The sequence below is a fragment of the Paramormyrops kingsleyae genome, chromosome 16, assembly GCF_048594095.1.
Source record: "Paramormyrops kingsleyae isolate MSU_618 chromosome 16, PKINGS_0.4, whole genome shotgun sequence".
NCBI classification, from domain to species: Eukaryota; Metazoa; Chordata; class Actinopteri; order Osteoglossiformes; family Mormyridae; genus Paramormyrops; species Paramormyrops kingsleyae.
The window spans coordinates 16,260,487-16,274,475 of record NC_132812.1 but is presented as its reverse complement, the minus strand read 5'-3'; the positions used below and the strand labels follow the sequence as shown (position 1 = coordinate 16,274,475).

At 39.7% G+C, this 13,989-nt stretch overlaps 1 protein-coding gene across 3 annotated transcripts; it reads left to right on the top strand.

Annotated features, from left to right (window-relative positions):
- Positions 1-545: 545 nt before the first annotated feature.
- LOC111852716 (granzyme B-like) lies at positions 546-12,517 on the top strand. Of its 3 annotated transcripts, XM_072700589.1 has the most exons (6): positions 546-704; positions 870-1,020; positions 2,164-2,305; positions 2,485-2,739; positions 2,837-2,938; positions 12,427-12,517. In XM_072700589.1, the coding sequence occupies exons 1-6, from the start codon at positions 644-646 to the stop codon at positions 12,472-12,474; spliced, it is 759 nt and encodes a 252-aa protein (XP_072556690.1). In that variant the 5' UTR covers positions 546-643; the 3' UTR covers positions 12,475-12,517. The 3 variants fall into 3 exon arrangements, with proteins under 3 accessions (XP_072556690.1, XP_072556688.1, XP_072556689.1); XM_072700587.1 differs by lacking the exon at positions 12,427-12,517 and having other exon boundaries at positions 2,837-3,405; XM_072700588.1 differs by lacking the exons at positions 546-704; positions 870-1,020; positions 2,164-2,305; positions 2,485-2,739; positions 2,837-2,938 and adding exons at positions 9,884-11,022; positions 11,188-11,338; positions 11,652-11,793; positions 11,973-12,227 and having other exon boundaries at positions 12,325-12,517.
- Positions 12,518-13,989: the final 1,472 nt, after the last annotated feature.

Genomic DNA, 13,989 nt, shown 5'->3' with positions numbered 1-13,989 from the left:
GTTGGGCGTCAAAATCCCAGTAGATCAGCAGTTGGTGAAATACTCATACCAGCCCGTCTGGCACTAATAACCCTGCCACTCTCAAAGTCACTTAAATCACCTTTCTCTCCCATTCTGATGTTTGATGTGAACATTACCTGAAACCCCATGGCCTATATCTGCACAATTTTATACATTTTGCTGCTGATATAGATTAGATATTTGCTTCATCGAGCAGTTGAACAGGTGTACCTAATAAAGTGGCCAGTGAGTGTACATCCATACATACAGTACATCTCCCATAATCATTTGATTGTGGTGATGGATTTACTAATGTTTGTAAATCTGCCAACCATTGTTCACCAAAGACCAATCAAATTTGTTCTCATCTGTAACTTTGTTGTTCTCCTGCAGGTTATTTTTTAGAGCTTAACCATTGGATTTTATCTTTATCTTTATTTTATCTTTGGTTTTTGTCCTTATAGTTACCCGTTCAAATCTTTGTAACTCTGGACCACATTTCTTGTTTTTTGCACTTTGTTCTGGTTATTTCTATCTTCCTGTGAAACCCAGCACTGATCTACTTTTAGATAAGTATATCTTCACCCACTTCCGGTTGAGTGATCTGTATAAAAGAGACCCCTGTACTCTGTCTGTCTGTCTCATGATGCTCCTACAGCTGTCCCTGTTGTGTCTCCTTCTCCAGGAGCGTCTCCCTCCTACAGGTAGGGTCACCACTTTGCCTTTCCATTATATGCTGCATGTAGCTGGACATTTTATCTGAGAGCGAGTCCAGAAGTAAAAAGGAAAATCATATCATCACACTGGTTGAAACTGGTTCACACTGCTGTGCTACCCAGTACCTGGATTCTGCTGTTTATGTTACGTAGGAGCGTCTGAGAGCGGCATCCTGGGAGGGAAGACAGCCAAACCTCACTCCCGGCCCTACATGGCCTCACTGCAGGTCCGTGGCGCTCACACATGTGGGGGTTTCCTCATTCGGGAGGACTTCATCCTGACTGCAGCACACTGTATATATGGGTGAGTTCATCTGTTTTTCATTCTCTTTTTCATTTGTTTAATCCTTCATCTCTGTTATTCTCTACTAATATTGTGTGGTGTTACCTACGGTTTGCCTTTTTGTTTTACGAGGACCAGTTAACGTGGTACTAAAATTTCACAGAACGATAAAAATAAAATCAAGGGGAGGGAAATATGTACAAAAAATGGCCCAAGTCACATCCCATGTTGACTCAAAATGGGTCATAGCATTTTATTTTTTAATTCAAGATGATCCTGAAATCTGCGAAACTTCTCGATCAGTGGGAGAAATGTTTAACAGTTTACATTTTTTGAGACATGATCAGAATGTATGAAAGTAAGAGGTTGTAAAAAGCCAGTGGAATACTGGCTGTGGGGTTGGATTTGGGGACCACTGGTCTAACACCAGTCACTGTGCCCTAAGCTGCCTGGAATAAGCTGAAGAGCCTCCTTTGTGACCCTTAGCGGGACAAGCAGCTGGAAGATGGATGGATAGATACAAGACAATCGTTATAATATGTAGCATTTTCATAGTTGTGTTTCTAATTTTTTTGGCTTCACCAGTCCCTGAAGCTTTTCAGATTTGTATTGTACAAGCTCTATTTCAATGGTAATTCGGTAATGCTTTACATTAAGTCCACCGTCATAATACATTCATAATGCATTCATAGAACAGTCATAAGCAGCATGCAAGTACACCTTAACATCCTAACATTCCTTAGCAGATTTAATATACATTAATAACAAACATTACATGATTATACAACTATAGTGTTTGTTATTATTATATAATGTTTGTTATTAATGTATAATGTTTGTTATTAATGTATAATGTTTGTTATTAATGTATAATGTTTGTTATTAATGTATATTACAGCTGTTAAGGGATGTTAGGATGTTAAGGTATACATACATGATGTTCATGAATGTTTTACGAATACTTAATGAATATATTATGAAGGTGCACTGATCATTTATTAATGAATTTTATAAAAGCATTATGAAGGTGCAGTACCATTACCGTTAATTCTATTGAAGGTGTGCAGGTTATCCAATCTGGACTTTGGTTGTTTGGGATACTGTTGTTGTTGTTGATCTCAACACAGTTTTGGACCGACAGTAAAAATGTCCCTTTTTTTACAGATGCAAAGAAATCACAGTGGTTCTTGGAGGTCATGATATCTCCAAAAAGGAAGATTCCCAGCAGAGGATAGCAGCAGAGAAGTGCCATCGATATAGTCTACATACATTAGATATAAATGATTTTGACATTGCACTCATAAAGGTGAACTCATATTAAGTGAACTTGACCAGGTTATCTTCCTTTTGAGTTCTGTTATATTAAAGCGTAATGCAAGAATCTCCTGAAAAAAGTAAATCTCAAATGCAATACTTTTAACATTAATATTCACTGGTGTTACATTCCTCATTTTTTCTAACTCAATCCAATTGTTTGCATAACAGCTCAGGAAGAATGCCAGTTTAGATGAGAGAGTGAAGAACATAAACCTACCATCAGAGGGGGAAAACATCTCAAGTCATACCCAGTGTCTGATTCCTGGGTGGGGAAGAAGAAAACCTGGTGGGGTAGCGGAGAAGATCCTTCGAGAAGTCTCCGTTTCCATCAAGACTGATAAAGAGTGCAAGAAGTGGTGGCAGAAGTACTACCAGCCCAAACGAATGCTGTGCACCTTTGATAGTAAGAAGGGGATCTGTCAGGCAAGTGCACTTTGATTATGAATCATAAGGCGGAGCTGTAGAATGTTTGGTTGTTCGGATCAAACGATGGTGGTCATTCTCCATTCTTTTTTCCCAGGGTGACTCTGGTGGACCCCTTGTTTGCAAGGACACGGCCTATGGAATTGCAGCATTAACAGCCCCCAATTGCAATCTGTCATATCCCAGCATTTACACGAAAGTTTCCTCTTTCATCGCCTGGATAAATGAAATAATGAATGAGAAATATTAAATAAAATGCTCAAAGAAAAAAAAAAAACGGTAACACCTAAGGCCATATTTTTAGCAAGTTATAAACAGGCATAACACATTACAGCCCTGTTTATTATGCTGTATAACTGCCTTATGAAGCTCTCATCTATAGGGCACTATAGATACCCTTAACACTCATACCAACCAGTATACTGCACTATAATGCTATCTGTAGTGCATTATAGATGATAGCTTCATAAAGCATTCATAATGCATAATACATGGCTATAATGTGTTATGCCTATTGTTGAATATTTATAGCCATGTTTATAATGCTCTGTTAATGCATTATTATTATTTGTTACGAATGTGTTTATAAATTATAAAAAACATGGCCTTAAGTTTTACAAAAAAAACCCCATTATATTAACATATAATGTAACATATAACCTATAATCTCCTATTTGAAATGTTTGCATATATCCTTAAAGGTTTTTTTTTTTTGAATGCTTGTATGAAGCGTTTATATTTCATTCACCTTTCTAGCACTGCTTTGTTGATTATCTAAAATGACATATTGTGATACTGTTATAGTGTACCCAGCCACAATAAAAATCCATTTTTAAAATAAATGCATATATAAATGTTTACATTTCTATTATTAACAAGAAAATGGTTTAAGAAAGCACTCTGAGAAAGCATCAAGACAGTAAGTCGCTACAGCCTGCAGAAGCATGTAACACTGAGGCTGAGCTGGGAATTATGAGGTTTCCAGGGGTGGGGAGTGGAAGGTTCATTCTTTGGATTTAATGGGAGGGGTTCAAGAATGGGATCAATACTAAACTAAACACAAAAAGTAAACATCGATTAAAGACGCCAGTTTGGCAGGTGAGAAATGCGCAAGAGCTCAAACTAAGAAACTCAGGTTCTTGCACAGTAATGACAACATTAGTGCATTTGCAGACATAGTTATTAGGTTTGCTGTCAAGCTGGGGGAGGAGATCATGCCTAAAGTTAACATCAAGATCTTTCCTAACAAAAAGCTGTGGTTTTACAATGCAATTTGTGACACGCTGAATACACACACTACGGTGTCTAACGTGGCTGCATGTCCAAATTCAAAACTGCCTCATACAAACTGCTATTTGCGGTGAAGGAAGCAAAAACCAGTTCAAACAATACGACTAGAGTGGAGACTGTGACCTTACAAAAGCTCTCCTGGGTGAATGGCCAAAATTTCCCATAAACACACCCCTAAACCTTGTGGACAGCCGTCCCAGAAGAGTTGAAGCTGTTATAGCTGCAAAGGGTGACCAACTCCATATTAAAGCCCATGTATTAACAATTGAATGTCATTAAAGTTCATGTGTGTGTAAAGGCCACAGAGGTGGCTGACTCGAAAGCTACCGTGCCCTGGAATGGAGAGAGCACAAATGCAGAGATGTAGGCTGCAGTGCACTGGGGTTAGGGTTAGGGTTAGGGTTAGCCAGGCACTAAGCCAAAAACGATCTCAGCATCTATCACTGGAGTGACAAAGCTGGAGGGAAAAGCAACATGCAGCCTGGGAGTTTGCCTGATTTACAACCACCGCTCGAGCTCAGTAGCAGGTGTCACCCCATGGATACAATCACACAGAGAACCCTTCTCATCAGGGACTCAATGCTCAGGGATGTGAGTAAGCAATCTTTTTAATAAATTCTGCTTCCCTGGTGCCATAGTCAGTGACATAATGGAGAAAATGTTTGCTCTGGTTAGATGGATGTGCTGCTGTGCTGGTCCCTGTGTTACTCCATGATTTTGGTTATTTTCTACCTGCGTGTGTTGCTTTCAATGTGTCAGGAATAGTGTTGTTGTTTCGATACATTTAACAGCGACATCTGGTGGATGGAAGACGTTATAGCATGCAGTCTGGCTGAGGGGCACCAACACCACATTGGATTACAATAAGATTTTGCAAACACTATTACAAATGTAAGTTACTAAGACTTTCAACGTTAAACAAAACTAAGCTAACAATGTCATTGTGTCTATGTGCAATGTATGCTTTACAAATTTTCATTTGTGACACTATGTGGGAAGTATTTGAAATAAGTTTGTCTGTGGTGTGTTTTTTTTCTGATTTAGCTTGCACTTTTATCTAGATCAACTTGCTCTAACAAGAGAGCTTATAATTTGGTCAAGCTCTCTGGGATTGGAGCCCTTGAGATTTGCATCATTAGCATAATATTCAACTAGTTGAGCTACTAGCAAGGAGAATGTTTGTGTGGTGATTCTTGGGGAAATAAACATGCTTGTTTGATTTATGATTTTTATTCAGAAACACCATTATGTCCGACACTTAAATACACTGATAAGCGTACCATAATTTAAGGACCCCTCAAATGAAATGTTATACATGTTAAAATGAAAACACTAAGAATGCAGGATAATAAAGCAATGCAAAAAATCTGGGTATGGTGACAAATATTTACTGCACGCTGCACAATACTGAAATGCAACGACTAGTGAAACTCTCTCAACTCAGCAGCGACGCAGGAAGGCACCTGGAAGCTTCACTTCAGATTGTCATCTCAGTTGAATTGGTCGCGTCACACTCCTTGAAACAATAAGCGCATCATTACGGGTGTTTGACGGGCGTCGTCCTCTGCACCCAACACAGACTTCGATACGTCGGTATTGAAAGGACCATCACTTCTTTAGCCCCCTCGTGCTCTCATTTGTTTTGTTTTACTCTCTCGTCTTGTCTGACCTGACTAGTAAAACCCCTCTTCTGGAGAGCTGCTTTGTGTATTGTCTTTCTGCCATCCCATGTTGCTGAAACAGGTGTGTACCACAAATGTCACTTGTAATGTTACCGTTGAGGCTGGAATTTTGGCTCTAAATGCTGTTGCTGCACGGTAAGTCAGGCTTAACCAGTGATGAAGTGGTGATGCGTAAACTGCTGGGGAGTGACATCAGGACTGGTGTACCAGAAATCTATCAGTACGGACCCTCACCTCCCGAGCGTGAACCAGATAAAACGGAGTGAATGCACTGGATGAATGAGTTGATGTGTTGTAGATTAGTGCTAGCTGAGGTAAACGAGGCTGAAATAAAAATGCACGTCACCCAACAATATAACCATCATGTTGGACCAAGGGCAGACAGGTAACATGGAGCAGCCAGAGGATGCTGGCATTGGGGAAGACCAGACCCAAACTTCCTGAACTTCCTGATGGCCAGTCCATGCCTGTGCTGGATGCTTCTTAGCATTTAAAATAAGATTCAAAAACATGCAGCACGCCATTATCGGCTACCTTCATTGAACAGCAAAACCACTGGGTATTTACTTATCAATGGAAATATATTTTTTAATGATATTACTTACCACCAGCCAAAGCTTCCATGCAAATGCAGCATAGATTCACAAGTGTGGAAAAATAAGCTGAGATAAACCTGCGATTGTGTCATGCACAGGCACAGAACCACTTGCATGCATATTTGATAAGTAGCATGTTTCGATAGAGCGCTGGGGGATTAGTTGTTCCATCTCGCAATATCCTGGGCGCCCACATGATTTTTCCCAGGTTCTTGGAACCAGGTATTTTTGGTTTTCACAATCAGGTATTTTTGGTTTTCACAATCAACCTTCTTTCCACCACCCCCCCCCCACCCCCCCAAATAACTATCAAATAACTAACAATAACTAAGAAATTAACTTCTTTATTCTCCATTGTAGAGGCCATGTCATTTCTTTACCTATGAAGTGTGAATTCTAACCTATACATTTTTTGCATCTCCCATGCTTATTTAGCCTCAAGGTCACATTTCCTGTCGTGTGGTGGAAAACTGGTACACGAAAGTGACCAGGAACAATAAAAGTACTGGCTCAGAACCAGGAACCAAGTTCCTGAAGCAGTCTTTAACTTCTAGTGTAGGAAAATAGATAGATAGATAGATAGATAGATAGATAGATAGATAGATAGATAGATAGATAGATTCTCTGGATTATTAATGCACATTACACTCTGGATCATTAGATATGACATTCTGGGTTATTGCACATGATGTTCAGGGTTATTGCACAAGACATTCGGGGTTATTGTCCATGATACCCTGGATTATTGCACATACTGCTCTGGATTATTGGCCATAATAACACTCTGAATATGAATTATTGCACATGATGTACTGGATTGTGAGTCCAGTGTAAAACTGGATTCTGCTTCTTCACTGGTTTTGGTGTTGCCTAATTGTCCTCAGTGCAAGGTATTGTTGTCCCAGTGCACAATCACAAGCGTTCTTCTTGCTCCCTACTTTTCTCTGACTGCCTGATTCTACTTGTTTGTGATTCTGTGCGAGGCTCCAGGACTTTGAGATCATGTATTGGCTACCATGCCCTGGATGAGGTAACTACTAAGTTCAGTTTCCCTCTTCCCCTGATCCCAGCTGCTTTGAAATGGGTTCGTTTAGTTCAGTTTTTTTATGACCTGTTCTATATCCAAGAGGGAGATGGGCTTTAAACTGTGTTCATAACCACCCACGGCCATTATGAGTATTTGGTTATGCCTTTCAGACTCACTAACACTGTCTCTCTGTTCCAATCATTCATGAACAATATCTTTCAGGATCTCATTGACCAGTGTTTCATTGTGTATTATTGACGACCTTTTTGATTTACTCCTTGTCTTTTATTGACCATGTAAATGTCTTTTAGGTACTACAGTGTCTCTGCAAAGTATTGCTGTTTGCGAATCTCATGCCCAGAGCTTAACCATTTTTGGGTCACATCCTCTTTCCAGGGACTGTGCATATGGCTCCGGCCAAGACTGCTGCCGTGTCCAACTAACCAGAACCACAATCAAAAAAGAGGTGCAGCAGTTCCTTGGATTCGCTAATTTTTACGTGTGGTTTATCTGTAATTTTAGCTCCTTTCCCACACGCCTCACCACCGTAACCTGCATACCGCATCAGATAATAAGTTGGAATCTTCGAAGCACAAGTCACCTTGTAATGACTGAAGCAGGCATTCTTCCAGGCACCCATTTTCTGTCAGCTAATCCCCGATTGACTACTTGTTGTGGAGGTAGACACATCCGATATAAGCATCGGAGATGCGCTATCCCATTGCAGTGGCACACCGTCTAAACTGCATCACTGAGCAGTTTAATCTCAAATTTTCTAAAGCTGAGTGTAATTATGATTCAGGTAACCAGGAAAAAGGAGACACTGGCTGGAGGGAGCCAAACATACATCCCAGGCTCTAAAGATCACAAGAATTTGGAGTATGTGAGAAACACTAAAAGGCTGAACCCTCAACTGGCTATTTTTGCACATGATTCAGATTCACGGTGACCAACCGGCCGGGGGGGAGAAGCACCAAAGCGGACGGCCTCTCCAGATGGTTTTACCAGGATCAAGGATCCATACTCATGGATACCATCCTGCCACAGTGCTGGTTCATTGCACTTATAATGTAGGACCTATTTGATTACATCAGTCGTGATTTCTAGGGTGACCCAGCCCCACCGCGACAGATCCAGTAGGCGCATAATACACTGAGCTCAGGACATCCAGCAATTCAAGAGAACAACTAAGCTGGTTGGGGACCCAAATTTACGGCCAGATTTTGGAAGGCACCCTGTCACTGGATGGTGATAAAATTGAGCCGGTCATCAGCCCCAGTCTAATGGTAGTTCAAACACTTCAACCAAGGTATAGTGTGATTCTTGCTTTCTTAATGTTCCCATAGACTGATTAGGCCATGCTGCCAGTCTGCCCTTGGTCCAACATGATAGTTAAATTGTTGGATGACGTGCATATTTTTTTTTAATTTTAGCCTGATTTACCACAGCTAGCATTAATTTACACATGAAGTCATTCATTCACTGGTTCTATTTGACCGGTTCCCGGCTCGGGAGGCGAAGGTAGGGTTTCCTCCTTTGATTGTCAGAAACCAGGACAGACAGACGTTTTTAATTATTTTTTATTTTATTTTTTTTTTTTTTTTGGGGGGGGGGAGGGGGGATTAAACTGTTTTTGCAAATATACCATGCAAATATAATAGCGGAGGTGGAAATTTCAGGCCCAGAAAGTATAAATCCAGTCCAAGATTTTGTTTCAACCAAGCAGCTGAGTACTCTGTGACCGTGACTCTTTATGCTCAAATGGTTGGTTTTAACTAAATCTTGGACTGGATTTTTACGTTCTGGACCTGAAATTTCCACCTCTGGTTAATAGCGGCTCGAGCAATAGCACTGCATTAACTGGAACGGGTAAATACAATTTTCTGACTTGTAATACGCACAAAATGTTTGACTACATAAAGTATATATGTCATACGAATGCAATACGATATCCCGGACATTTCTTGCAATTTTGATATATATCCCAATTTTATATATAATACAATTCCGATTGTATTATATTTTTATAATAATGCTAATTGCTAAATTGCTAAAGTATGCTTTTGTGTCTTTCATTTACCAAACCATTATACTGTATCCTCTTGCCACCTGGAGGATACAGCTAGTTATCAATCTCACTTAAAATAAGCTACCTCCTGCTGACGGAAGACAGGGGGGCTTCTGTCGTTTCAAAAAAAAAAAAAAAAAAAAAGCTAAATTTTTTCTCTGCATCTTGACCTGGATTTAACAAATAAAATTTAGTGTTTTCCTTACGTGCCCCCTCAGCTTCAATGGGCATGGCGCCACTGTTTGTAATCGGCAAAATAAAACGAGAATAAAATTATATACATTAAATGATTCTTACATGCCATCTGCAGGCAGTTGGACAGCATGGCATTGCCGAAGTTAAACACCTGGGTTTTAACTACGGAGGTTCCGGATTTGGTCCTACGAAACTAATTCAATGAAAGTCATAAAGTCATGGGATCAGCTCTAAATGAAAGACGCAATGTGAAAGTGAAACCATTTAAGGAAAAGGGGGCTGTACTTTGTATAGCGGTTACAGGGATGCCGCATTATTTGTACGATTCTTGCTAAAATTGCTGTGTTCGACTGGAATCAGGAGTATTTCTACACTGCATGCAACCAGACAAATAATCAAACAGTTTCCTCCGGGATAATAATAGAATTCTGATTTCTGATTGTCAGTTGGGATGTCATGCATTCAGTTATATTAAATGCATGCAGTCACCCATAAAAAAATACATAAAATTTAAAAACCAGCCAGATTATGTTTTACACAGACATAGGGCTGATTGATGTTCATAGTCCGTGTGTCAATGACAAAGTGAAAGATATTTTGGTAAGAGTGTGTGGATTAGTGCACTGTGTAGATATGTGTTAGTGAAGATAGGTTGTGAGTCTTGCTCTCTGCAAACCACCGCTAAAGGTGTGAAAACAACTGCATCCGTTTCTCAGTTGGGCACATTCATCTCTCATATCTCAGAAATAAAACCACCTGCTCTGAACTCGAGTTTGGTCTTCACACTCCTGCAAATTTTACCTAAAAAGTTCTTATCTCCTTTCCTGAATAGTAAGAGCACACTATCATTCTTCTCCGGGCGTCTCTGGGTTTGGCACCTGGTGAGACAAAGCTGGCCCATTTTATCAGAAGCTCCAAGGTTCTCAGTTAGCTTTCCCACCCGTCTTGTTATGCGTCACTTACTGCAGGGAATAGGGGTGGGGGTCTGAGGTGTGAAACGGATGTCTTACGGTCTCACCTCTCACTTTGTTCATCTCTGCATCAAATTTTTTAGAGCTTAACCGTTGTGTTTTAGGATTAATGTTTTTCTGCTTATTGTTACTTCCTGTCATCATCCCTTTCCTAAATTTGGGGTTTCCTTACACCACTCTTCACTCTCATACGTGATACTGTACGTATAGCACTTTGTATGGACTGTGCATTTCTTTGTAATTCTGGACCACGTTTCTTGTCTTGTTTTTTTTTTTTTTTGTCTTTTTCCTGTGAAACCCAGCACTGATCTACTTTTAGATAAGTATATCTTCACCCACTTCCGGTTGAGTGATCTGTATAAAAGAGACCCCTGTACTCTGTCTGTCTGTCTCATGATGCTCCTACAGCTGTCCCTGTTGTGTCTCCTTCTCCAGGAGCGTCTCCCTCCTACAGGTAGGGTCACCACTTTGCCTTTCCATTATATGCTGCATGTAGCTGGACATTTTATCTGAGAGCGAGTCCAGAAGTAAAAAGGAAAATCATATCATCACACTGGTTGAAACTGGTTCACACTGCTGTGCTACCCAGTACCTGGATTCTGCTGTTTATGTTACGTAGGAGCGTCTGAGAGCGGCATCCTGGGAGGGAAGACAGCCAAACCTCACTCCCGGCCCTACATGGCCTCACTGCAGGTCCGTGGCGCTCACACATGTGGGGGTTTCCTCATTCGGGAGGACTTCATCCTGACTGCAGCACACTGTATATATGGGTGAGTTCATCTGTTTTTCTTTTCTCATTTTTTAACCCTTCATCTGGGAGGATGGATGCAAGACGATTGTGACAGTTTATAACACTGTTCATAACTGTTGATATACCTGTATGATTGCTTGGCCCCAACACTCACACGAGTGTGAAGGCTTGTGCAAGTGAGTTTTTTTGAAATATAAGTTTAACTTACATTTTTTTTTTTAATTTGAAAATGGCTAAATATAATCTTGGACTTTGGTTGTTTGGGATACTGTTGTTGTTGTTGATCTCAACACAGTTGTGGACCGACAGTAAAAATGTCCCTTATTTTACAGATGCAAAGAAATCACAGTGGTTCTTGGAGGTCATGATATCTCCAAAAAGGAAGATTCCCAGCAGAGGATAGCAGCAGAGAAGTGCCATCGATATAGTCTACATACATTAGATAGAAATGATTTTGACATTGCACTCATAAAGGTGAACTCATATTAAGTGAATTTGACCAGGTTATCTTCCTTTTGAGTTCTGTTATATTAAAGCGTAATGCAAGAATCTCCTGAAAAAAGTAAATCTCAAATGCAATACTTTTAACATTAATATTCACTGGTGTTACATTCCTCATTTTTTCTAACTCAATCCAATTGTTTGCATAACAGCTCAGGAAGAATGCCAGTTTGAATGAGAGCGTGAAGACCATAAAGCTACCATCCATCAAGGAAAACATCTCAAGTCATACCCAGTGTCTGATTCCTGGGTGGGGAAGGAGAAAACCTGGTGGGGTAGCGGAGAAGATCCTTCGAGAAGTCTCCGTTTCCATCAAGACTGATAAAGAGTGCAAGAAGCAGTGGCAGAATTACTACCAGCCCAAACGAATGCTGTGCACCTTTGATAGTAAGAAGGGGATCTGTCAGGCAAGTGCACTTTGATTATGAATCATAAGGCGGAGCTGTAGAATGTTTGGTTGTTCGGATCAAACGATGATGGTCTTTCTCCATTCTTTTTTTCCAGGGTGACTCAGGTGGACCCCTTGTTTGCAAGAACAAAGCACACGGAATAGCGTCATTGATACCCGTTCCATGCACTGAACCATATCCCAACATTTACACGAAGGTTTCCTCTTTCATCGCCTGGATAAACGAAATAATGAAGCAGAAATAGTGCTCAAAGAAATGCTCAAGGAAAATAAAATGAGATTAACATATTTGCATATATCCTTAAAGTCTTTTTTTTGGAATGCTTGTGAGAAGTCTTTATATTGTATTTAACTGTCTAGCACTGTTCTTCATTTTATTTTCTTACCTATTATTATTGAGTATTTATAAAGCAGTGTCTTTATATTTTTACACCATAAAAGGTTTTTCTTGATTACTTTGGAGCCTTTCTCAAATGACAATTAACATTTGCAAGTGTAATCCCTACACCATAATGTCACTTCTGCACTCATTATCATTTCTCATTGCATCACACAAATTTACAAATGTTTTAGTACATAAATGCAAATTGTTTATCATTTAGCACAATTTTCATGTGCTTTAGTCTTGTTGGTCAAAATAGATTATGTAGTTTCCCTTTTATAGTAACTTTACACTGAAAACTATATATGTATGTGACCAGTGTATTAGCTACCAAATGCAAAACAGTTAACCAAGCTGCCAAAATGATTTTAAAAAATCCATTGATTACAGTGACGTAGGCTTTGTTGTGTTTCATTCAGAATTGTTGGAGTTCAGGAGCATACTTACACTGATATTTCGACAATATACCTAAGCATTTTGACTCATGGTTTAAACAATGCTCTTTTACTTGTGAGAATGTAAAATATGTTTCGTGAAATGTGCCAAAGCAATTGAGAAACAATGTAACAAGAAAATGCCCCTCCCCCCTTTTTTGGTGCACCTGCTTTGAGAAAGCATCAAGTCAGTACAGCAAGCAGAACCACGTGGTTGAGCAGGGAATTAAAGACTTTTGGGGGTGGGGGTGGGGGGGAGTCACACACTAACTAAAACTAAACATTAAGATTAAAGATGTAAGTTAACCAGGTGAGAAACAACTAAAAGACCCGACTATGAAAGTCATGGCCTTATGGTCCTGAAACAGGTGACAGTGACCTAGCAGTGATACTGGTCAGAAAATTAAGGGTTAAAACAAGATTCAGCACTTTATATATTTTATATATTTATATGAATTAAGGTGTCGGTCTTATAGTTTTTCTCAGCTGCTAAGACACATTTTATCTTTCTCAAACCTCTGATAGCATCTCCCAAGGCTGTAGACAGTTATCTCAACACTATAGCACAAAAGAACCAAACATGCCAAAAAAATTACAACGTAAAAAAGACGCAAAATGAGTCATAAGTTAAATATTGCCCCCATACAGAAAGCACAGCTGACCGATGCATAGATTATTACACAAAGAATTAAATGTACTTGAATCAAAACAAGGCGCACAATTTATTTTCTAGTCACAGGTATAAAATAAAATTCAAAAACAACTTTCAATGACAAAATTAGTTTTTACAACAGAAAAAAAATGTGATTATGAAATACATTACACAGCTAACATTTCAAGCCAGCTCAGCATTCAGCCTGTCTTCTCTGTGAGGCCACAACACTTCATCAACATCACATCTGAGGTCTTGTCTTCCAAGACAGAGGGGGAAGAACCTTCTTGAA

What these genes read in the sequence shown, in the direction of transcription:
- LOC111852716 (XM_072700587.1), top strand. Translation starts at nt 644, where the DNA reads ATGATGCTCCTACAGCTGTCCCTGTTGTGTCTCCTTCTCCAGGAGCGT. An exon ending in TTGACATTGCACTCATAAAG is followed by an intron (nt 2,306 to 2,484) that starts GTGAACTCATAT and finishes TTTGCATAACAG; the next exon opens with CTCAGGAAGAATGCCAGTTT. An exon ending in GTAAGAAGGGGATCTGTCAG is followed by an intron (nt 2,740 to 2,836) that starts GCAAGTGCACTT and finishes CTTTTTTCCCAG; the next exon opens with GGTGACTCTGGTGGACCCCT.